This window comes from Falco rusticolus, chromosome 4 (assembly GCF_015220075.1).
Source record: "Falco rusticolus isolate bFalRus1 chromosome 4, bFalRus1.pri, whole genome shotgun sequence".
NCBI lineage: Eukaryota > Metazoa > Chordata > Aves > Falconiformes > Falconidae > Falco > Falco rusticolus.
Window position 1 is genome coordinate 65,529,189 of NC_051190.1, and position 23,335 is coordinate 65,552,523.

The 23,335-nt window shown below is 38.5% G+C and overlaps 1 protein-coding gene across 19 annotated transcripts in view; it reads left to right on the top strand.

The window, feature by feature from the left end:
• The window catches only part of PARD3 (par-3 family cell polarity regulator), a 457,718-nt gene that overhangs the window by 167,613 nt on the left and 266,770 nt on the right, over positions 1-23,335 (top strand). For 11 of the 19 annotated variants that reach the window (XM_037383389.1, XM_037383402.1, XM_037383404.1 and 8 more), the window contains exon 4: positions 16,489-16,667. In XM_037383389.1, coding sequence (XP_037239286.1) covers positions 16,489-16,667 — 179 coding nt within the window. Of the gene's footprint in view, positions 1-16,488; positions 16,695-23,335 lie in introns of all 19 variants that reach the window. The other 8 variants (XM_037383395.1, XM_037383393.1, XM_037383391.1 and 5 more) reach the window with 1 other exon arrangement.

The window sequence follows — 23,335 nt, forward strand, 5'->3', positions numbered from 1 at the left end:
AACTGCAAAAAACAGTTAAAAAGACATGAAAAGGAAGGATAATCCCACATGATTACACTTTTGTTATTTCTCAAGTGTTAATCACAAAATGAAAAATGGTATTGTGTGTAATCTTAGATTTGTGTAAGTGCATGATGACATTTTGAATTACCTTTCCTGAAACACAAACTGTGGATGTCTCAGATGTAGAAGACATTCGCTGAATTGCAGAGCTTTAAAAGTGACAGTCCCAGGGCTTTGATGGATTCTCTGTCTCCTGAAGTCTTGAAATTCAAGTCAATATTTTTTTGTATTTCCAACAGAAGTTAAAAGACTAAATGCAGACATTATTGCACAGTGTACCTGGGCTTATATAGGTGTTTGACAGGATGATCACAGGGTGTCTTCAGGATTTGAATTATGAGTCTTGTTTGGAGTCTTGCCGTCAGCTGCAGTCTGTGTAGCAAATGATTCTTCGCACACTTGGACTTGTGCTTTTCTCATTTAACACTTCTGTATTTGTTTTCTTCCTTTTTTTTTTTTTTTTTTTTTTAATGCCGTTTTTCCAGCTGTACAGTCTCCCTGTTTACTGTGTCCATTCCAGCTGGTTCTGTAGTCTTCCAGTCACATCTAACACAGCCTGTCTCTTTCTAGCTATACTGCTGTAATGTCCCTTTCTCCAGCAAACCCCACAGCAACTGGGTTTCTTGTCCATCCATACCCTGTTTTGTTTGTAGGTGGAGAGTGTGGGGTTTGGGTTTTTTTTTTGTTTGTTTGTTTTGGTGGGTTTTCTTTCCTCCCCCCCTCCCTCCCCCAGGAGAAAAAGGAGAAAATTCACTTTAAAGGGTTTTTGCTTTTGTTTTTTTGAATCAGCTCCCCATTAGTGTGAACCAAGGAGGACGGACAGCATCTGGTTCTGTCACCATGGCTTGTGCTGGTCTCGCTCTCCTGCAGGACTGGCTGGTGCCTGAGCTGCTACCCAGGAAATCTGGGCTGATAAAATTTATGACTTAACATTTTACACTTTCATGGCCTTTTAACAGAAACTGATGTGTTTTGGCTCAGCTAAAAAATGGACATCTTGAGCCCTTTTCTTCCCAGATTATTTCTGCTCTTTACCATACTTCATGGCCAGCTGCTGGTGTAGCTGTACCACAAAAAGTTCCAGAGACTATTTTGCAGCACTGTTTTCAAGTCTGGTCTGACTTAATTAGTAGGAAAAAACAGCTTATATATCTGGCTGTATTAGGGGGCTTCATGCTGTTGTGATGTGACTGCTTATTGTTGAACCTTCAATACAGAAGACAGGTGTTTTTTTTGTTTTAGAAGAAAAATAGGTTAAAGATGTAAGCCACCACATAAGTGCTAAGTATGATTACAAAATGCAAAAATGATGATATAAATTCTGTAAGGAATGCCACTGGAGAATGCCTGTGGGCCTAGGTTTTTATTCTTTTGCTTTTACAGCGAGAGACTAAAAATGCTTATGCAATATTAATTCAGGATATACAGCAAATTGGCATTTGGAAGCATTCAATTTTCTTCATAATTGTTCTCCATTCACTTGGCCGATTATCAGTAATTTCAGGGAATTAGAGATGCTCCTTTTAGAAGTTTCTAGTGAACTCTTTAGAATTGTCAAACAATAACAAACCTGCCACTTAAGCAGCAATTTTCCCTCTCGCTGTCCTCACAGTAATGTTAGATTGCTCTTTGGAAAGGCTAGACAAGCAAACTGCCACGTAGTAAATCAGTAGGAAAAAAATTTTCAGCCTCATGCTGCTGAGTGATTTTTGATCTAAGAATTTTTGTGTTTGTTTTGTTCATGCAAAGACTTCTATCCTCCATTTTAGGTCCAGAGAGGTTGGGTTTTTTTGATGGCAAGATCTGCAAAAGTAGATTTTGTTAAAGAACTTACTACTATACTTTCCTGGATTAAGCTTGTATTTGTTTAGTCATCTCCAGGTGAGTCCCACAAAGCACGTGATGTCCAGGTCTTGCCTTTTCCTCTGCTGTAAAATGAAAAGGGAAACAAAATTGTTAAAAACCCTCAGGAATGGGATTGTGAATTGGCGTTTACTGAAAAGGTGGCTTTCTGTCCTCTCTGGCTGCATCACGGGACTTCCTAAAGGACAAAGTGTACCCAGGGACAAGAGCTACAAACCTCCTGCAGTTGGAAAGGGGTGTTGGGAGGAACTGTTCAGTGGGCATGTCTGCAACAGTGTGATTCAGTGACCCGGTGGGGTATGTTATGTACCTGCCTATAGGTTATGGATGTGCAGAGCATCATCATCTGTCTCTCCATGTCCGCTGTAGTTAGCAGGCCAAGAAGGGGGCCAACATCCCAACTCTGTTCTTGTGCCAACCAGGAGCGAGGAGTGTGGACATCCAAATGAGTGTGGGATTTAGGTGGTTTTGGCTCCTGTTCCTCTTGGTGAAGCTGCTTCCCAGCCCTGCTGAGGTGCTGTTGCTGAAGAGGTGCAGCAAAGCTCTCAGAGGTGTTTAACTGCTTTTCTCTCCCGCTGGGTGGAAACAGCAAAAAATGATTACACTTGGTTGCTGGTTTTAGTCTAGTAGTTGTGTTTGAGATAACAGCTGCTTCTGAAGAACATGAGAGCAACCTTGCTTTACACAAATGCATCTCAGAAAAGGTAATCTCAGAAAAAGCAAATATACCTGTTTAGCTTATTTTAATCTACCCTACGTTAGAATTGCTGTAGTAATCACACAAAAAGCACAGTGATGGTTGCATGCCAAGAACTGATAAAAACGGGGAGGTGAGTGAGAGGTGCTTGATGCTAAGCAGGGAACAGGGAGCAGCCCAGGGTGCCCTCCTGTCCAGCAGCGATGTCTTTTGTAATACCTGCATCCAAGAGTTGTTCCTCTGTGAGTGGCTTTTCCTCCTGCTGGCTTTTGCATGATGATGAAGAGCCCCTCTCAGAAATGTTGTGTTGTGGAGAGGAGGAGATACCCTCCATTATTAAGATTCAGACTTCATTTCCCACATACGCTTAGTCTTTTCTCTCTTCGTAAACTTTTTGAGGACGTTTGCATTTTGTGCATGTGTTGCATGACCAATGGATAAGTTTTCTCTGCTCCTAAATTTGAACTTGACTGTAAGAGTAAGGGTTTTAAACATGCTTTGGAAGTATTCAAAGATACATAAATCCAAATGTTGTCTGAGACACAAGAGTCAACAATGTGATGAATTAATAACTTTTAAAATATTTTTACAAGTTCCAGAGAAGAAGCACAAAGTAATGAACTTATTCTCAGAAAGCTTAGTTTCAGAAACTGTTAAGAAATATTTTTAGTGTTTATGTGAATCATATGGAAGATAATGTTTCAGTTTCTGTACAGACAAGATCCCAACTTAAACTAATGCACATTTGTATGAATATGGATTTACTTTTGTTTTGGGGTGACCTTAAAAAAAGGGTGCATGAGGGTTCTCTGTCTTAAGTAGCCTTTTTATTTGTAGTGATGAATAATAACTTCGATATTATTTAATGTGGTAGGTTTCTTGACATCTCATATGAAATATGACCTAGCTATCCTATAGATGTTAAAATACTCTACCTTCAGAGATTGCATGACATAGTTAAGTAAAAAATAGGCTATTTTCCTGCTGTCTTATTTTACATGAAATTCAAGATAGCTACTTTTATTAAAGTCAGATATTCTTTAGTAAGAAGCACCATGTTTTATGTAAAAATAGTGTAATTTGGCAGAATCTATGCAAACAATTTCTTAGAGTTAACTTCCAGATTTTGAAGTAAGCACTTCAAACAAACCAGAGGTGGTTTTGTGCTAGAAGCACACCGACTACTTGCTGCACACTGCAGAGAAGTTGATGGTCTGTGAGAGCCTATGGATGTACCACTCACCCTTGTTTGTACATCTTCCCAATGTTTATTTAGTGAATGTTCAGGTGCTGTGTAAAAACCTCATAAGGGTGCATGTACTGAAAAATCAATATGCTAGGGAGGCCTTAATACCAGAAAGCTTTCTAAATTTTATCTAAGATAAAAATGGTGATACTAAGACTTCTTCCCTAAAATCCATTGCTCTCAGGTGGGTTAAAGAAGTAACTCCATCAGTACAGGAGATGGCTCTCTTCTCCTGTGGCTTTCTTTCAGTGGTTATGCAAGATAACTTTCTTCCTTTAGAGGACTGGAAAATATGTGACTTGCATTTCACAGAGCCTTTGTAGAGAACTGAAGTTAAAAAAATATTATTGCAGTGAATTTTATTTTTGGTTGTAGTAGCAGCATCTTACAGATACGCAGCTACAAGATGGGCAGGGGAAGCCCATGGATGCTGAGGACTGGTTGCCGTAGTGCTCTTACAGCTGTCCTTTACATCCTGACTGTGGCATCAAAGTGCAGCTTGGGTGCTCATGCAGAAAGGTAGCGCCTCCTCTGCATCTCCATGTTGATAGCTGGATGGATAGTGACCCTTCCATGTTCCTGCTTTACTCTTGGATATATTTTCTCATTGACTGAAGTTGTTAGCATTGATGCTGTAGGAGCTTTGTCTGGGTATGTGGCACTCGGGGAAGCGAGTACTCTCTCTGTCAGCTCGTGTGCAGGCAGCCCTGGCCATGGCTTCACACGGACTAGAGGAACGTGTGGTTCCTTTGTTTCTCTTCTGTAGGTTCTCAGTAGAGGTTCTGTCAACTTGCTATCTTTCTGCGGCAAGGACTTGGAGAGGGAGGTGTATGTATTTGGAGCACAAGGCACTTAACTGGCTTTAGGTGCGGAAGGCGGCATTCAGTTGCCTGATCAGTTGTAACAGCATTCTTCTGCTTTGTGGAAAATGCAATATGTTTGAGCAGTTTTGCAGACTGCTTTTGGCTAAGTGACTACTTGCAGGGCATTTCCTGGGTAACCTGTCCTGGGCTGTTGAGTTTCTGTTGAATCTGTTTGGGATTCCTCATGTTCAAGCAACAGCCTTCAATTATTCCTGCTAATGGAAGAGGACCAAGTAATAGACGGTGGCTGTCCCCTCCTTTTCTCATGTATCCATACATCTCAGTGTATCAATACATTTTGGACTGCAGAACAATAAATACATTATTAATTTCCTTTGAATAATGAAACGGAATGAAATAGTATAAAATGAAAAGTGATAATCACAATTAAAATATTAATAATTTTTGTAAAATAAAATTTGTCTGCCTCATGTTCTCTTTCTGCCTGCAGATATTTGAAATTGTTGTAGCACATTCTAGGATGAGACATGGAAGGAGGCTTGTGGTGTGGAGACAGCTTGGAAAAGTTAGCTGCTGGGAACCTGACAAATTCTGGCATGAAGTATATACCATAGTATTTCAGTAAATATCTTCTGTTAGTTCTGGCTAAAGCTGTTTCTCCACTAAGAAAGATGATCTTCACTTCTGGGCTAGAACCAATCACAAATTATAATGAAAATTGGCAACTGCAAGCATGAAAAGTCATTGATCCAAAAACTCATGAACTGTGTTTCGTGTAGTGAGATTTCTTTTTGAACTTCATCTGAGGTTCTTTTTATTTGCTTAATCTTGGTTTTGAACCTTTAGGAATACTTTTTGACTCTTTTCAGCCTTGGCAATGTGAAATAAAAAAAAGGAGAGGTATGTGATAAAGCACACAGTGTAACTGCACGTTTCCAGGGTTGTTAGAAGGGAGGAGAGAAAAAAAGGGGGGGGGGGGCGGGGAAGGAAGGAGGGAGGGAGAAGAAATGTTGCCAAAGTTTCACTAAGGTGTAGAAAACTTTGTACACTTCCACAAAACAACAATTCAGGCTCCCGGTTGTTGTAAGGGACTTTGTAAAGCACATGTAAAGACAGACAGGAATGCTCAACTTTGCCCATGCTTCAAGCAGCAGCTAGTCTCTTACTGCTCATTAGGCATGGTTTTAAAAAAGAAGGGAATATAGTTTATTAATATAATCTGTTTCTAGTAAAGAAGAACAATTAAAGATGTCTGTTGGTCTGTCACCCCTTGGACAACAGTAGATGTTCTGTTTTATTGTCCCATTGTGGGCATTATCTGAACAATTTAACTAAAAACTTCCAATGTGGTCTAAATTATCTTACTCCCTATTTGGCTACTGGGAGCACCAGAGTTTCTGCAGAAACTAATCTTTAACTTTGAGAGTTAATGAGAAGATTTCAGCATGCTGTGCTGATAGTTGGAACTTCTTTTTCCCCACTCATGTAATTGGAAAGAGCTTGTTTGGATGCCGGTCGGTTTATGTAGTCCCCAAACTTCAAGCTACTTCACAACCTACCCCCAATAAGAAGTCATGCACAGCATTGTATCTTCATGTAGAGAGCCGTGCCATCTGCCCTCCCAGGTCATGGGCATGGCAGCTCCACTGGCATGCATCCCCTGTGGCTGAGGAGTGTTGGTGGCATTTCATCTCATTACTTAAACACACAAATACTTGATTTGTCTTTGGGGATTCAGCTTGATAGTTGTAGCTGAATGACAGAAAATAATATTCTTGAGATCTTCATGCTCTGTGCTTTGCCTTTGAGCTGTATTACTCACTGCATGCAGAAGAGCCTTCTGCTAAAAATTGTCTGTCTGGGTACATGAGGTGGCATGGCATGGCCTTTTCCTAGTTCTGCTTGAGATCTTTTACTCTTCTTGGTCATCATTGGCAGGTAAGAGCTTAGCAAAATGTTAACTTGCAGAGATTTGATAACACTTTGAACGAGAGCATGTTTCATGAATGTACCAACATATTTCTAATCCTAGTAATGTTTCTGTCATGGAAACAAGAACAGGTTCCATTAAAACTGCAGAAGCTGTTAGTAATTTTTAATAGATGTTAAGGGCTATGTTCACTCTATCTTATTATATGTGTTAGTTGTATTTTTTTTAATTTTTTTTTTCTATTTCAGAAGCGTGGTAGTGTGCATAAAGGGTGTTCTTTCCACATGTTCTTTTTTCTTTAAATTTGGTGCATATAGCTATGAAAACGCATGCACAGATAATTTCTGACAAAAAACCCCAAACCACTCATCTTTAAATGATTGTAGTCAGGTTTTCTTGGTGGTCAGAACTATTAATGTTTCAGTTAAAAATCTGTCATGAAAGTGTGAATTTTGGGTAACACAGGCTCAGATCCACCTCCAGGTGGTGATACTCCAAAATTATTGCCTTCTCCAGCCTGACAGTGGCCTGGAACCCTGTACTTCTCTGCAGTGGAGTGAGGCTGGAGCTGGCCATGCTTGCCCAGCCTGCTGGAGGAGAGGCCAGGTGCCCAGTGCCTGCTCAGTGGCAAGGAGGTTCTCCACGGAAATGTGAAGACATGCTAGGTTAACAGCCAAACACGTCCAAAGATGGAGTATGCATCAGATGACTGGCAAAGAAATACTTCTTCCCTCACGGTTTCAAACATAAATGAAGTAAACAACCATCATATGTAACTTGTTCACTGTTCACATAGTTAAGCTGCCAGTAGCTTCCCTGCTGCCACCTGTTATTTACCATGTCCTGTGTACACGCTGGACTATTTTGTGATGACGTTGCAATGTCTTTACAAATCCAGAAGTTTGGTGTTTTTTTCCCTGTTCAAAACCCCAGCAGAAATGCCGTTGGTTTTAATGTCCTTGCTGTTTGCCCAGGAAATGGGCAGTGGGTAGTGTTTCCTTCTCCAGACAGGAGCCACAGGGGCGATGCTGATGGGTGATGTGGAGGCTCCACAGCCCTCTGGGCAGTGCAGACTTTTGAAAAGTCAGTTAGTGCCATAACTCATGAGCCAGTGGATATGACAGTAGGTTCTGATGGAGAGGAGGGAGGGAAAGATATTCCTGTACCAGCTTTGTGAGGACTGGTGTAAAAACAAATCCCTTACTAATTACACACATACCTGCTGAATTGGAGTTAAGCATGTTTAACTCTTTGGCACCTGGATATGATCCCCATAGGAATTCCCATCTCACATATGAGGTGTTGTAGTGATGCATGAGGTTGTGTTGGCAACAGATGTTGAAAGAAAGTTTATTCTAGGATAAGCTGGAAGTAGATACAGACCAAGAAGCAGTTCTGAAGCTGTAATATCTAGTACCGCAGAGTAATGGTACTCCTACCTACAACTTTTCCTCCTCATGTAACGGCACAGTGGTAGCCTGGCGACTAGAAGGGGGTCACAACATTGGCGACCACAGCAGATTTTGTCTGTCTGATACAATCATGATGTGTATTATACACATTGTATCATTCCTGGTTCTGCCCAACTAGGCTTTTCAAGTTACAGTCTAAATCCTGTTGTTGCATCTGTATTTCTTCCCTTCTGTCCAGGAAAAAGTTGCGAACTTCTTCCTCTAAGTGAGCCTTTCTGAGCCTACCCAAGACATTTAGACCATAAACTATAAACAGTTTTCACATCACTGCATTATGTTCACTACAAGGAGCAATTTTGCCATTCAGTTTTAGGTTGTTTTTTTTTTCAAAGTTTTGATAAGAAAAGTATCTGGCAACTTCCTTGCTGTGTCTCAGAGTGGTGAAGCATTATCAACTCAAAGTTGCTCCCATCACTGCAAACCCTTGCCTGCACTGCGAAATGACTTGTGAACGCAGATGCAAAATATAGTGTCTTCATTATAATATAAATATATATATAGCAAGGCGTGATCTTAGATGTAAGCAGAAAAGCTTCAGCAGCAGCAAAGCTGTTGATGCATCTACTGTAGCACAACTGTTTGAAGAAGTAAGGAAGAAATTTTGCAAAAATTCTTAACATCTAGGGGGCTAGAAGTGCATTTTTCCTACATTTGTAGCACTAGCGTGAAAACAGATAAAGGGGTAATCCAGCATGTTTTAAGCAGATCCACAAAGAATGTACCCAAAAAACTGAGGCTGCAGCTCATTAAAACATACTGAAACATAATTTTTTGACAGGGATGAGTAGAACATTTGTAAGATCTGACATTTTTGTCTTTTCTCTTGGCATGCAAAGATATTTGCATTTTAGAAAAAAGCCCAGAGAAAGGAGACAGAGAAGGTGGAGGTAATTAAATCTTAATTTCGGTTTTAAAGATCTTTCTCTAATTAGCTTTAAAAGTCAGTGTCTAAGTAAATTGAGTTTCAAGCTGCAATCATCTTTTTCCTCCTGGATCTCAGTATTCAAAAGTAAGAAGAAAGAATATTAGAGAAAGGGAAGGAAGACTGTTATTTTAAAGGCCTTTCAAGATAAGGATTTAACATTACCTCATTATTAAAATACAACTGTGGCAGGTTGATGTTTTCTTATTTCTGAATTTCAAAGTCATTGAGCAGTCATGTTTGGGAAAATGGAAAACTTAGGTTCTATTAAAAGAAACTGAAAATGATACTAAGAAGGTAAGGACTTATCTTCTTTCTTTTGCTTTGTAGTAAGAATTTTTCTGGTGGCTTGAACGTGTTCTTTTCACTGCTGCCCATTCTTCCAGAGATGATCTTACTTTTCTGACTCGTTTCTGATCATAGGCATGCTAATACAGTATCTTGTATTTCTTAAAGTTATGCTAGCTCACAGTGGGTTTTTGTTTGCATGTTTTACACAGCCAAGTGAATTCTGTCCATATTTATGTGATGGTTAGGGACATACGCACACCTGTCAGATTCTGCAGGCTGAGTGTAGGAGTTCCCTGACCTGCCTCAGTTCATCTGCCATCTGGAAGACCACGTTGTGCATTTTTAGTGCTGCGGTATGGCCTCTGTCCTGCTCCTGATGTGGCTGCCTGCCAGATCTCCAACTGCATGGGGCGGTAGTATGAGGAAAATAGAATAGTTGTGATTTGTCATGATTTTAATGTGCAAATGCTTATAAATGTGCCATTTTAAAGCTAAAGAAATAAGGAAGTAGAGAAAAGTATTTGATAACATTGAAAATATGTGAGGAAGTGCATAAGCTGTTGTGTGAAGATCAATAGCTAGAAGAATAACTGAAAACAGTTGGATTTGTACATGAAGTAGTTATAAATATCTGGAATTGTGTGGAGTTAACAATGATTGTTTTTCTTTGTAAGAGGAATAGCAGTCTTGTTATTTAACCAAGAGTTCCGAATGTAGAGAAATTCATTTTAGAAGTTGACGTTTTTAAGCATAAACATATTTTCAAGTAGAGAAACGCTAATTATCTAAACTATGCAATCTTAAGCTTTTGTATAATTATGAGAGAGTCATGAACACTAGGTAGTTGGCATTTACAGGTGAATTATGCACAATTGATGTAATACTTGCAAATGTTAAAATATTCAATATAATTTTAAGCATCTTGGAAATTCCAAGTCAATGTGAGCATAAACACTTCCGTATGGTTTGAAAATCATCATAGAAATCTTAAAAAGTTGGAGGCAGCCTTACTCTAGAGATTGTTGTCCCGTAGGGGGTTGTGAGGGTTCCTGTTTTTTCTGGGGTTAACATCTTTAAATCTGGGAGAAGCAGTACTGTAAAAAGTTTGTTACTTAAATTTCCAGATGTTGATAAATTAGGAATGGAGAATAATGTGAATGGAGGAAAGATAAATAATAATACGGATGTAGTATTATTATTTTTCTTTCCTCAATTCATATTCATATATTTCCAGTATACATACTGGAAAAATGCAACTTAATTCAGCATGAATAAAGTTAACATATAAGAGTATTGATCTAAACTGAACATATACTTTAATTAGCAAGATAGAGGTGCTGAAGTGAGGCTATAGCAAAAAATTTAGGGCTTCTATGGATGTTCTGGATTGATACCATGACAATAAAATACCCAAATATGATTATTGGTGACCGTGCATTAGTGTCGAAGTTCAAAAAAAGACAGGGAGGCTGCTTCTTGTAAGATAGCTGAAGACAATACTGAAGGTATGTTGTAAGATAAATACACTATTCTGGGTGTCTTCTGAACAAGTTAAGACCAGGATAATATTTACATAAATGAACAGTGGTAGAGAATTAGAGAGGCAGAGGTGAAGTTATGAGCTATGTAGCACCGTTTAGGGGAGAAATGCTATAATTGTCTGTGACACATGAAAGGAAAGGATAGTTTCATAAGTGAAGGAGAGATAACTAGTAATAGGAGGATAAATTTTGGGAAAATAATAACAATTTAGAAAAAATATTCTGAAGGTTTTGACAAAGGAAACAGTATTCACTTTGGGAAATTCTTTTATTAAATAATCATTACTTAATAGCGGAATGGATTGTAGGGGAGATAAAAATAACGGCTCTGGGCCATGAATAGGGCGTTGGTGGTATAGGTTATCTTCTTCCTTTGCTGTCATGTCCAAAAGTATACTTCTGGTGGTATGCTGCAACTGGTGGTAGCTTTGCAGTGCTACTGTTTTGCATCCTTCCCCACAGCCACCTCCATATAGCATGCCTGAGATTGCTTCTGCAGGACAGATGATGCAGTTGTCCAGGGAGTAGTTCATCACCTCTGCAACTGCTTACATTTTTAAATATTTTTTTCTTTTCTAATTCAAGACTCCTACATTTGATTTGCACTGTTTTGTTAATACTGTAGAGAAGTTCTGGCTTATGTTAGCTGCTGCTAGGGTTTAATGCAGTTTGTAGGTAAGTTCACAATCAGCAGGTTTTTTTGTCTCCAACTGTTGTTCTTCTTTGTGTAGTCCAGTTTACAACAGCCTTAGTGGTCTTTGTAAGTTATCATTGTCTTGTCTCTAGAGGTTTGCAAGAAAGTTGAACTGATCTGGGAATTTGAGTTTTCAAAAGTCATGAGGGATGTTTGGCTGTTGCTGCCAAGTGAGTGGAACAAGGAACTGAACTGAACCTACTGAAACTGGAACCAGGGCCTGGGGAGCTCTGCTGGAGTCTGGAGTGCGAAACTCAAGGCTAATCTAAATATTTTAAAAAGATATTTCAGTTAAATATAGACAAAGTCTTAACTTGTAGTTTCAAGTATTTCAAGCTGAAAGTAGCCGTCCTGCATTCCTGAGCCTCAGGATGACCCTGATTCATCCTTCCTCTTGGCCTCCAGATGAGGATTTGAGTGGTAGGATGAGGTGGATGGGTGACACAGGCGTTGAGTCTCTGTCTCCCATCCCTGGACCAGTTTCTTGATGCTGAGGTAGGATCTACGTGTGCCTTGTGTATACAACATACCCTGATGTACATACGTATCTATGGGCTTATTTCAGGAACTCTGTCTAACCGGAGCAGCTTCCTTGTTGAAAGCTGCTCTTCCCCACAGAGTTTTTTGTTTTACTGAAGAATCATTTTCCCAGAGAAGGCTAGAGTATGGAGAGAAAACCAAAGTCCTGTTCAGGTCTATTCATCAGTCATGGGCCTGGTGGTGTGTGTGAGGTGGCCAGAAATGACCATAAGATTATTTTTTCATTTCTGTGCCTTAAATTTCACTGCACACCACATTGTGCAAGCTGCCATGGCTGGCACTAAGGAGCTGAAATATTAGCTGAAATCTTCACAGAGTAAAATTATTTTGGCTACGCTATACAAATATAGGTATGTAGTTTTCTAGTCATGCCCTCCAAGCTGACATCTGAGAGGAAATTGGTATGGGAAGGTATGTATTAGCTTTATTCTGAGACCACTGTCCTCTGCTCTGAATGCCTGCATGCAGGGCGACATGCTCAGCTTTATGGATGAAATTTGCCAGACCCTCAAATGCTTTTCCTCGTGAGTGTATTTGAAAATCAGAGAAGGTGATGACCCTTTTAAAATAAAAATGGAATTGCTGGCAGGAAGGGAAGGTACAACTCTGTGTTCTTAACATTTAAAGATGGTTATAAAATGTGTATTGGTTGTTTTTATAATTTACAGTGAAACTGCTGTTGCTTTTAATAAAATGAGACTTCCAGTCAGAATTTCATGATTATGAATGTGAGCATTTTGCTATCCAGCTTGTATTTATCCTACAAATAACCATTTTCTAGCGGAACTGTGGCTATATACATAACTTAATGGGATTCTCTGTCACACATAATTCTTTCTGAAGTTATAGCGTTAGACTCATGGGTGAATACTTCAGGTCCTTGAATGTGGCTCAAGAACTGAGTTAGTGGTAACTTTCATGATTTTTAATTTAATTTTTCCTTAATTCTTAGACTTTTAAAACTTCCTGTAATTCATTATTAGATTTACCGTTTCAAGTGCTTATTTAAAAGGCACCTTAGCTGCAGAAGTAAATCAATATTTACAGTGCATTAGTGCCACAGAGAATTTGAAGCCTTGTGATTAGAGTTCATTGCTGTTTTATCCACTCTTCAAAGAAACCACAGACTTCAAACGGTATCAGCCATCATCCTGGAATCAGTGACATTGCATTGGTCCCGTGCGTACTTCATCTTGTGGTTTAATTATTAAGTTCCTCTCCTTTGATTTTTCTTTTAATATTTCAAAGTATATCCTCTTCAAATCTATAAATTCAAGTAAACCAGAAGATTGTAATGAACAATATATTCGTAGAAAAATCTGTTCAATTTATTCTTTTATGTTATTGTTTTAATGGAGAATATCAATACTGAATAGAATATTCAGTATAGAATTGGAGAGAGGAATGCAGAAGATTGTTTACCATTTGTGGTTAACATAGTGTGAATAACATTTAATTCTTGGATTAATACCTGGAGTGCTATTGACCATTGCCAAGCAGCATACACTAGAGCTATCTCCCATGTGCTTGTCCCATTCTAGAAATTTAAAAAAAAATATTAAATAATTTCCGTATATTTAAATTTCTAGTTTAACTGGGAAATACACAGATCTAACACACCCAAATTACTGTCTTTTATAATTCACTGTATTGTGAAGTTTGGTTAGTAATACAAATCACTTCTCCTTATGTATGGAACTATTTTCATAATGAGAGACTAGAACCGATCATGCTGCATGTTTATATTGCCAGAATTATTATTTTTTTTTTTTTAATACAGATTTGGAGAAGTGTTCAATAAATGTCTGAAATTATCTCAATAACTAACCTTACTAAAATGAAACGGGTTATATTAAATGTGGCTCATCAGTGAATAGACTTTGTAGAGAAACTTCTCATGTTAATGTTTTCTCTGGAGCATAGTAATATTTGGGAATTCCATTGCATGATTAACTTCCTGTATTGTGAAAAGTCTCTGCTACTTGGTGCAAACTGTCAGGCTTTCACTACAAAGTGAAAGGCAAGGCAGTGATAATTGCTCACTCCTCTCCAGGAGCGCTGTTTTGAATTCCAGTTTCTTTCTTTCTTTTTCGGTAATTCAGCTTATCTTCTTACAGAAGTTCACCCAACTGAACTTTCGTTTTGTCAAGCAATTTGAAGAAAAAGTGTAAAAACACAAGAACATTTTGCTTTCACCATGCTTATATATAGACGTACAAGCATAAGGAGCAAGTGAACTCACGTTTGAAAATTGTAATTCTCTGTTGTAGGGTGGGTAGCTAAGGCAAACAAGGATAATATGGACGGGCTGCTGCTTGGAACAGATATAGATTGGTATTTTTCTTAAGTGGCACTACATACCACAGAGCCACTTTCTTGCTCAGGCTAATCTAATAAATGAGAGTGTATGTTCAGGACTATGCCAGCAGCACAGGCACCCCTGTTAATGGGTCACTTCATTACACATCACGGGCCTGTTGCCGGGACTGCAGCTGTACCGCCTTTGTTACAGACATCTCTTGTGGTTTGGTAGTGTACTGTTATGATGTTTGTCATCTAGGGGGAAATGAGAGGCTTTACCTTCAGCTGCTTCATGAAACCTGAAGTAATTGAAGACAAGTCAATCAAAGAAAAACCCTCTATTATGAGTTTATGAGTATATACTGAGTAATCAAAATGGAAATAGAGTTGACTCAGACCATAAATACTTTTCTGTGTAATTAAAGTGATCTTTCCTGAAATATTCTTTTAATTACTTCTAGTTCTGTTATACACATTTATAGGTGTATATACATATGTATGTGTATAAATATGTGTATAATTACTTCTAAAAGCAAACATTTTGTTTGCTGGAAATTAACTCTTGTGAATATCTGTGTTATGAACATGAAGAAAAATGGAATTTTCAAAGGAAAAAGAAATAGTATAACAATTGTGGAGAAAACCCATTAATTAATTCTTTGTATTCTTGTTTACCGGAGTGAAATAGAGTGACTGTTTTGGTATTTGGTTGTGTAACGCTTCTGCATATCTCAGCAGCACAAGTCCTAGTTGACTAAAAACCCCCAACTCACACATTTTCTTAGCGTGATACAGTTTACTGTATTTCTCAGTGTCTCTATAATGCCATGCAAAAAAGATGCTTTGGTATTATTATACGTAACATTAACATAAACATATTGTAAAGTTTGAGACAGTCATTTAGTGAACCGCTGTCATTGTGCGTTTTTTTGCTAGCATTTTGAGACATACCCCTTCAGCTTCCTTGGGAATTGTTTCATCAAAGCATTAAAACGTAGATTTCTTTCTCAGCTGTTGCCCAGTGTGCCTCTCCCAGTGACTCTGCTGCTTACATGCCGTAGGCTTCACCTTTTCTTTTCCACTTCACACTCAAGGTTCCCAGTGCAGCAGTAAAGAGAAATGCAACTGATAAATCATGTCCCCTCCATTCTGATGCTGAGTGGGAAAGTGCTAAGAGGTCACAAATACAGGCAATGAAACTTCTGTTTGGGCAAGGAGACGATAGATATGTGGATATTTGTTGTAGGATAATAAATGAAATTGGAAAAAATTAAGTTGTATTTCAAGAGAAACTAACTTTAATGTGTCATCAATGCTTCCAGAATGGATTTGACCTCTACATATATTAAAAAAACCTATCGCTTTGCAATCAGTCTACCTGACTGCTGTATCATTTATTACTAATGAAATATTTTTCTCCTGTCAGCCATGCCAGCTGGAAGGCTAAGGGAATCAGGGTAAATCAGCACAGATCTTCTTTCAGCTGTCAGGAAGAGGCAAAGGAAGAATGCAGAATAGAAAACAGTCAATTTCATAAGTTTTGGGAAAGAAACTGAGAGTGTATTTTAGAAGGCGAGGAGGCTGCCTTTCACTGTAGAGAGGCTGGTGTGCAGCTTCTTGCAGGCGTGTTGTGGTGGCAGTGCCCATGCTGCAGCCGTGGCAGTGGAGTGGGGGTCACATCAGCCTACTCCACCCCTTACTTTGTCATGAGGCTGTTGAATTTAGGCCTTTGGCTACTTGCTTTTTAAAATACCTGTAAGTTACCTTAGCCTCTTAGTTGTTCAAGCTTATGCATTTTTTTAATTTTACACAACCAACGACAGATAGTAGCTATGCTGTGTTTGTATGTGTAAAGCCAATGAACTCTGCTAGATTTGGAGTTAGGTTTTGCCCTCATTTTCTTCTCTTGTGGCCAAGCAGCAAGGCTGTGGTTTTGAGGAAACAGACCTTGTCCTTGAGGAGCTATGCTGAGGTCAATAACTCCTTACTCTGTGAAACCACATTTGGTCAAACCACCCATCAAGAGCTTGAAAAAATATTTTTCCTATGTGAAAAACATTTGAAATCTAGTCAGTGTTTATTTACTGTCTGCTTTATTCTTCAGATATGCCTCTTCATGTCCGACGTAGTAGTGACCCTGCACTGATTGGCCTCTCAACCTCTGTAAGTGACACAAATTTTTCCTCAGAAGAGCCTTCACGGAAAAACCCTACAAGGTGGTCCACAACAGCAGGCTTTCTCAAGCAGAACACCCCCGGTGTACCCAGCACTCATGAAAGAAAGGTATATTTCTTTCCCCCTCTTTATCCAGTAAGTGGCAAATGTCCTTGAATTCTTGTTTTGTCCTTCTCTCACCTTCTCCTGGTTTAAACTTGTGATTTATGACCTTGTCCACCAAGCCCCATCATCAGCAGAGCAGTGTTTGGCTCACACGTGTCCCGCCCTTCAGGGACTCTCTGTGATGCCCACAGTGGGGGCCCTAAAAACTTGATTTTTGCCATTAACCGTAGCTGAAACTGATTACTCATTACTCTGCAAAGCAGGGCCTAAATGCTGTCACACGTTTTCTTTGAATGCAAATAGGCCATGTCTATAATGGTTTTTAGTAATCTCCACAGACGTCCTAATGTCAATGAATAATCTGCGTGCCCACAGCAGTTCTGGTCTGTCTTTCTGACACGGCATTGCTAGTTTTTACTTTCTAAGGCACTAGTAAAGTAATACAAAACATAAATTGCAAATGCTGTCCATCCTTGATAACATTCTTGAAACTAAAACAGTGTAATGTACAGTGAGTATTTTTTCCTTCATTTTTCCAATATGATTTCAGTATCTCTACACGAATTGCATTATTAACTAAAAAAGACAGCAGGAAGTTCCTTTCGCAGTGCATTATTGAAAATATATTGAAGAAATATTCCCTTTTGTACAAGTCCCTGACATTACCCATTATTGTGATGGTAACTTGCAGACAAACTCAAAAGGAAAACCATATATATATATATATATATTCCAATAGAAATGAGTAATTTTTAAAGCAAGTTGCACTTTTGGTTGCCATTCTGACTGCACAACACAAAATCCTGTTGGAAAAGACACATCTTATTATAGCTATTTTATTTTTTTCTTTATTAATATTTTTTCATTATTATTATTATTAATTCTGTGTAGTATAAATGCAAACTAAGACTGCAGCTGAGACTCCCAAATAAAGTCTTCACATGCTGCTAATGAACTGAGCTATCTTCAGTGGGCTTACGGTTATTTCAGACACATCTATAAAAGCACAGTACTCAGGCATTGAGGTCCATGTTCTTACAGAGATGCCCGTTTAACATGGTATTGTTAGGTCTCTGCTGGTATATTTTCTGTCACTTGTACTGGTGTGGCACAGAAAGTGCATGTTGTTTCAAAAGATGTCTTTTATACTATTCTGATGTGAAGAAGAAAAATGATAATTAATCTATTTGAAGTGTTAACATTTTTAGTTAATTTTTCTGAAATCATAATGAGACTGTACTTCATTACACCACAAGCATAAATATGGAGGGCCACACAGCATAATCAGATTTCTTGGAGTGTCTGAAGTTAGCAGAAATTGAAGGGAATTGAACAGCAGCTGATCTTTCACACTAGTCGTCTTGCATCATTAGTTGTTCAGCATGTACATACTCTTGATTTTTGTGTAAGTGTTTCATGTCTCTTGGAGCATGGTGACCAAACTGGAAAGGAATGCATGTGACCTTATGTAGTGATGGGAGGCAAGGCACAAGAGAACATTAAATCAAGATTGGAAAGGACTAACATAAGTTAGTTAGCACAATAGATACTAATAATTTGTTTTACCTTTTTTTGCACACTGTATACATCGACCCTTTGAATACAGCAGCTCACTGAATGCACTATTTTTAATAAGATGCAGTAAACAACTGGAATTAAATAATAATTGCTTGTGCAACATATGTTATGAATTAATCCCAAATTCATTTGTGCTAGACTTGTTTTTTTCATCTTTTTTCAGCATCTTGATTTCTTCATGTGAGTCAAGATTTTGTAGTAAATCCTAGTTCTCTTAGGAATGGATATTAAGAGTTCTCCTTTCATTTCCCAGTATTAGCAAAGATTGATTTTGTAGTATTATTCTAAAAGGCTCATTTTTGAAGTCTGTGTCACCAATCCCTTACCAAAGTACTAACTAACACTGAATTTTTACAAATGTATTTTGGTTAGTTGAACTATGACAAGTCCTCACTACTTTTCTTATGTTAGGTTGTTTTCTTCAGCTACTCAGATAACAAAAAGAGATGGCTGTGCTTTGTTCCAGACCGTTTCATTGATTGTAGATGACACAGACATTTCAAGCAAGGCAATGAGAACAATCTTAATTTTCTGCTCAGTGCATTGGGCTTGAGCACCCATATATCTTTTGTGGGCGGATGGCACTATGTAATGTTTTCACTGCAGTTCTCTTTCTTGACAGCGCAAGAACATATGTTCTTGGGCTGAGATTTGCAGCACAGTTGTAGATTAGCAACTTTGCCCCAGCAGTATCTTGCAGAAACAAGAAAAGGGTTTCTGGGAGAGTTGCCAAAAGCTTCATCTACCTACTGACTCTTAAGAGTAGTGACATTACTTTCAGCCTGTCACCTCAAAAGAGAAATAATTGACAGGTAGAAACCCTGTCCAATTTTTGGAGGAATTAGCAGAGGGAAACTGCATGTGTGTATCTGGTGGAAGGGATTTATCTCTTGGGGACAAGCAAGAGAAGACTCCTTATTGGTGTTTGTTGCATTTTGGGTAAGAAGAATTTGGAATGGCAGGAAAATGGGCAGATGCCCAAGCTGAGATGAAGTGAAGGGGTGGGAATTCTGCCATGCACTGAAAGCTGCAAGGATCCAGGACAAATGCCAGTAGTACTGGGCAAACAGAAGGGGAAAAGGGCACTGGGAAAGAGGAAAAATGTGGCTGTTTGAAGGACCCCGTTGAAGAAACTGTAGTGCTATCTGTAGTTATTAGGGTAGATGAGGCAGCACATCAGGCTCTCCTGTGTCCTTAGGGGAAGAAGACAATGACCAGAAAGGGACAGAGTTTGGTTTGGAGGGGTCTGAGTTGGTCCTGCAAAGATCTGAATGTGTGTTAACTTGAGATGCATTTCTGATACAGTAAGAAGGTTGTTTTGGTGTGAAACCTTGCACTAAACTGGATGTGCTCTCTTATATTTCATATCATCTTATTGTTAATAAACATCATATTTATTGTCAGGATATCACAATACACGCTGTGTTTCCTTAGAATTGGAATCTTCATTATTTCTGGTTTCTGTGTTCATCTGTAAGAGCAACTTGAAACCAGATGTTCTGTGTCCCAAAGTACTTATTTATTTGAAGAATTATCATTGTTATTGATTATTTACAAGTTATTATAGTTTTGGTAACTGCTCAGCTAGGTAATTCCTGGCTTGTCCTTCTGTATCCTTCTCATGATTGATCTCAACCAAATGATTAGGACTCCTTGTCTGTGCAAGTATTTACAAAATGGGCTCATGATTAGCAGCAGTTTTAGCAGGTAAATTTACTTCTCGGGATTTTTAAAAAACTGAATATTAAAATCACTTTCAGATACATTGTTTTTGTGAGAGACATACTAGGTAATACAGGTGACTCACAGCTTGGCTTAATCCTGTCTCTTGCTTCCTTCAGCCATTCTAATGAAACGAGAAGAAATCTCTTAGTAAAAATATCTTCTCAAAGGCCTGCAGTAATACCTGATTTGCAAGCTGTAATTTTGTTTGAATTGTGTTGAACTGTACAGCTGAACAGATTATATGCAGCTGAAGCATATAATGTGTGCTCTTTTCCACTGCAGTAAAATGTTTTTTGATATTGTTGTTTTCTGAATAACTGTTGATTTGAATCATGTTCTTAATAATTCAGTACCAAAGCCTACTGGCTTGCTTAGTTGCCTGTAATAGGTGTGAGCTGCATTAATGAAAAAATCATGTTTCTTTTCCCTTAATGTTTCCGTTACTGTATTGGAAGAATATAAATGCAACAACCAGATATGTTACATCTTATAACGACTGTGAATTAATTATCCTATGTATTTTCAGTGTGCTTTATTTTTAAATTTGTATCTCCATTTGTGGCAAGGAATTGCATATTGTTACAAATTAGTTACCTGCTTTGATCCTGCTTCTCTGAAAGACACAAGGCTTATCTAGTTAACCTGCCTTGCTTAATGCAGGGATAAACCATGGCTAACTGGCTTATGAAAAATTTCCCACTGTGACTTTTCTGAATTTGATTCATATGTTGTTGCATCAGAGATAACGGCATTGGTACAGCAGAAAGATGTGAAAATGTACAGTAAAAAGGAGAGCTCAAGAGAGAGCAGTGAAAGAGAAAAATGATTGTGCGTGGGCTTCTGTGCCTCTCTCGCTCCTGGGTTCACCCACCTGGAGCAAAGCAAATGGCATGCAACATGCTCTGCAGGGTGGATCAGCAACAGCAAACACATAGCTGAGTGTACTTGGCACATCGTTTTTAAAATAAATGTTTTCTTGTCTTTTTGCCTTTGCCATTTAGTCAGCAACCAGGCATTTTTGCTTGTTTGTTTTTAAATGGTTTGTCCATAGATGTATTTTGAAGTTGAAAATAGCCATACCTTCCAGGAATAATTATTTTTAGGATGTGCTTTTCTTCCTACTTGGAAACTGAATCTTTTCGGGCTCTGTAAACTGCAGAGGAAGTATTTGAAACCATATCGGAGTGATCTAAGTGTCATCTAGTGTCAAATCCCTTACCTGTAGAGCATTGTGTTTCCCATGTCTCTTCTTGCAGGTATTTTTGCTCTTTCTGTGGGTTGAGACTGATAAGTATAAATTTTCAGATTGCTGGATTGTAGGGGTTTTTATTTATTTATGTGAATGATGCAATGTTTTCTAATACTCTTTCTAAACAGTATAAAAAATATTTCTCTAATGAAGTATGCCTAGGTAGGAGAAAAGCATGCATGCATTATATGAAAAGCTTCAACAATAATGGTATGTCAGTGTCAAAATCAGTTCTAAAGTGAAAATTAGTTTCATTTAGCTTTGAGTCTTTTTAAACACAGCTTAGTGAAGTTTGCTTTATCACTGTCACCAAAGACATCGTATTTCAATAGATTTTAACTATAATTCAGAGAATTGAAGAGCCCTGTATTAGAACTCTTGTGTGTTAGTGTCATTTTATAGTCAGGGAGTCTGGATTTCAGATTGTAAATCAATTATTTTGACTAGGAAAGACTGTGGACTAAAAGACTGGGCATCATTCTGGGAAAAAGAGACCGGAATGTTGCTGATGCTTCTTGGGAACCTGAGTCTCTGGTTTGTACGCCTGCATAAGGGAGGTGGCATGTATCAGATGGACAGTGTTGGTAAAGGGCTGTAATACAGTGGAATCAGCTAAGGAGAAGTACAGGGTAAATGCAAAGAACCTGACAGCTCTGTCATGATAGGTTTTAAACCCCCACGTAATGAACGGAGCTTTCTGCTTTCAAAATAAAAATGCAGTGTGTTAAACAGAAGTTCTGAAGGATTCAGTAGCCATGAATATTTCTTCATCCGTGTTTATCTAAGCAGGGGTTTTGTCTTTTCAGTGAGACAGTCACAATTTTTGTCATTTCAGATGTGATTTCACATAGACTGAGAGGAAGAGAGAATGAGAGTTATTCACAGATGATGAAATAGTGTTTTAATGCAGAAAATGTTATAGGAGAAAGAGTAATGGAAATTCAAAGCACAAAAGTCACATACATGAGTTTTCTTTCTTTGTGGTGGTAGCGTGTTGCTGACAACTTGTCATGCGATGATGAAATAGTTTAGTGGAATCATACCCAAACAGAGTGCAATATAAAATAAACACTGTATGTGTGATTTTTGTCCTGGGTAGTTTGTAATATTCATGACTTGCACAGAACAGCTGAGGTTGGAAAGTACCTCTGGAGATACCTAGTCTAACCTTTCTGGTCAAAGCAGTGTCAACTAGAGCAGGTTACTTAGTTCTGTGTCCAGTCAGGTATTGAGTATATACATCTGCAAGGATGGAGGCTGCGCCACCTCTCTGGGCGACCTCTTACAGTGTTTGATCACCCTTACAGTAAGAAAGCTGTTTCTTATGTTTTGAGTTAATAACTTGTTTTCTTTATATGCCCGTTGCCTCTTGTACTTTCACTGGATACCATGAAGAAAAATCAGACTTCCTTTAGCAAAGCAGCTAGTGATATTTTAGTGCAATAAAATATGAAATCTCTATGAAAGATCTTAAAATTCCTGACTGTCAAAACGTGAGAACAAATACAGTATTTCTTATCATCATCACATTGGGAATGAGAGAGACAAAGTAAAAAATCCTTGCCTAGTGCACAGAGAGGTAACAGCCAATGTGCATCACTTGATGCTGTGCTTTTCTGTTTGCCGAGAACTGTGTACACAGACAGGATTCAACTGTTTGCATCCAACAGTCAGTCATGACCAGATGTGTTAAGAAGCAGGGAAAAAGCCAACAACAAAACCAACAAATCCGAAGTGAAAGTGAGATTTTTCTCCATTTTTTTAATTGTTTTACCTCATGGATTATTAGTTGCAAGATAGAGAGATCTGAGAGCTGGTGAGGTTTTTCCCACTTCTGCTCTGAGACTGAGCAAGTCTGTTGATCACTTTCCATCTCTGTTCTTCATCAGTAGTGTAGGAAGAATGTGTATTTTTCTCCTAGTACTGAGCTATCCCATCTCTCTTTCTGTGTAATTGGTGAGCAATGTCTGGGTGAGCTATGTCTGGTCCATAGGTGAGGGAACACAGTGCTGCTTCACAAGCTGGGAGTGCCAAGGAGGGTCTGGATAAGCGAGTCTCTTTCTTACTGGTGATGAAAGAGTGGTGGAACTGCACAGGTTGTTTGTCTTTTCATTTCAGT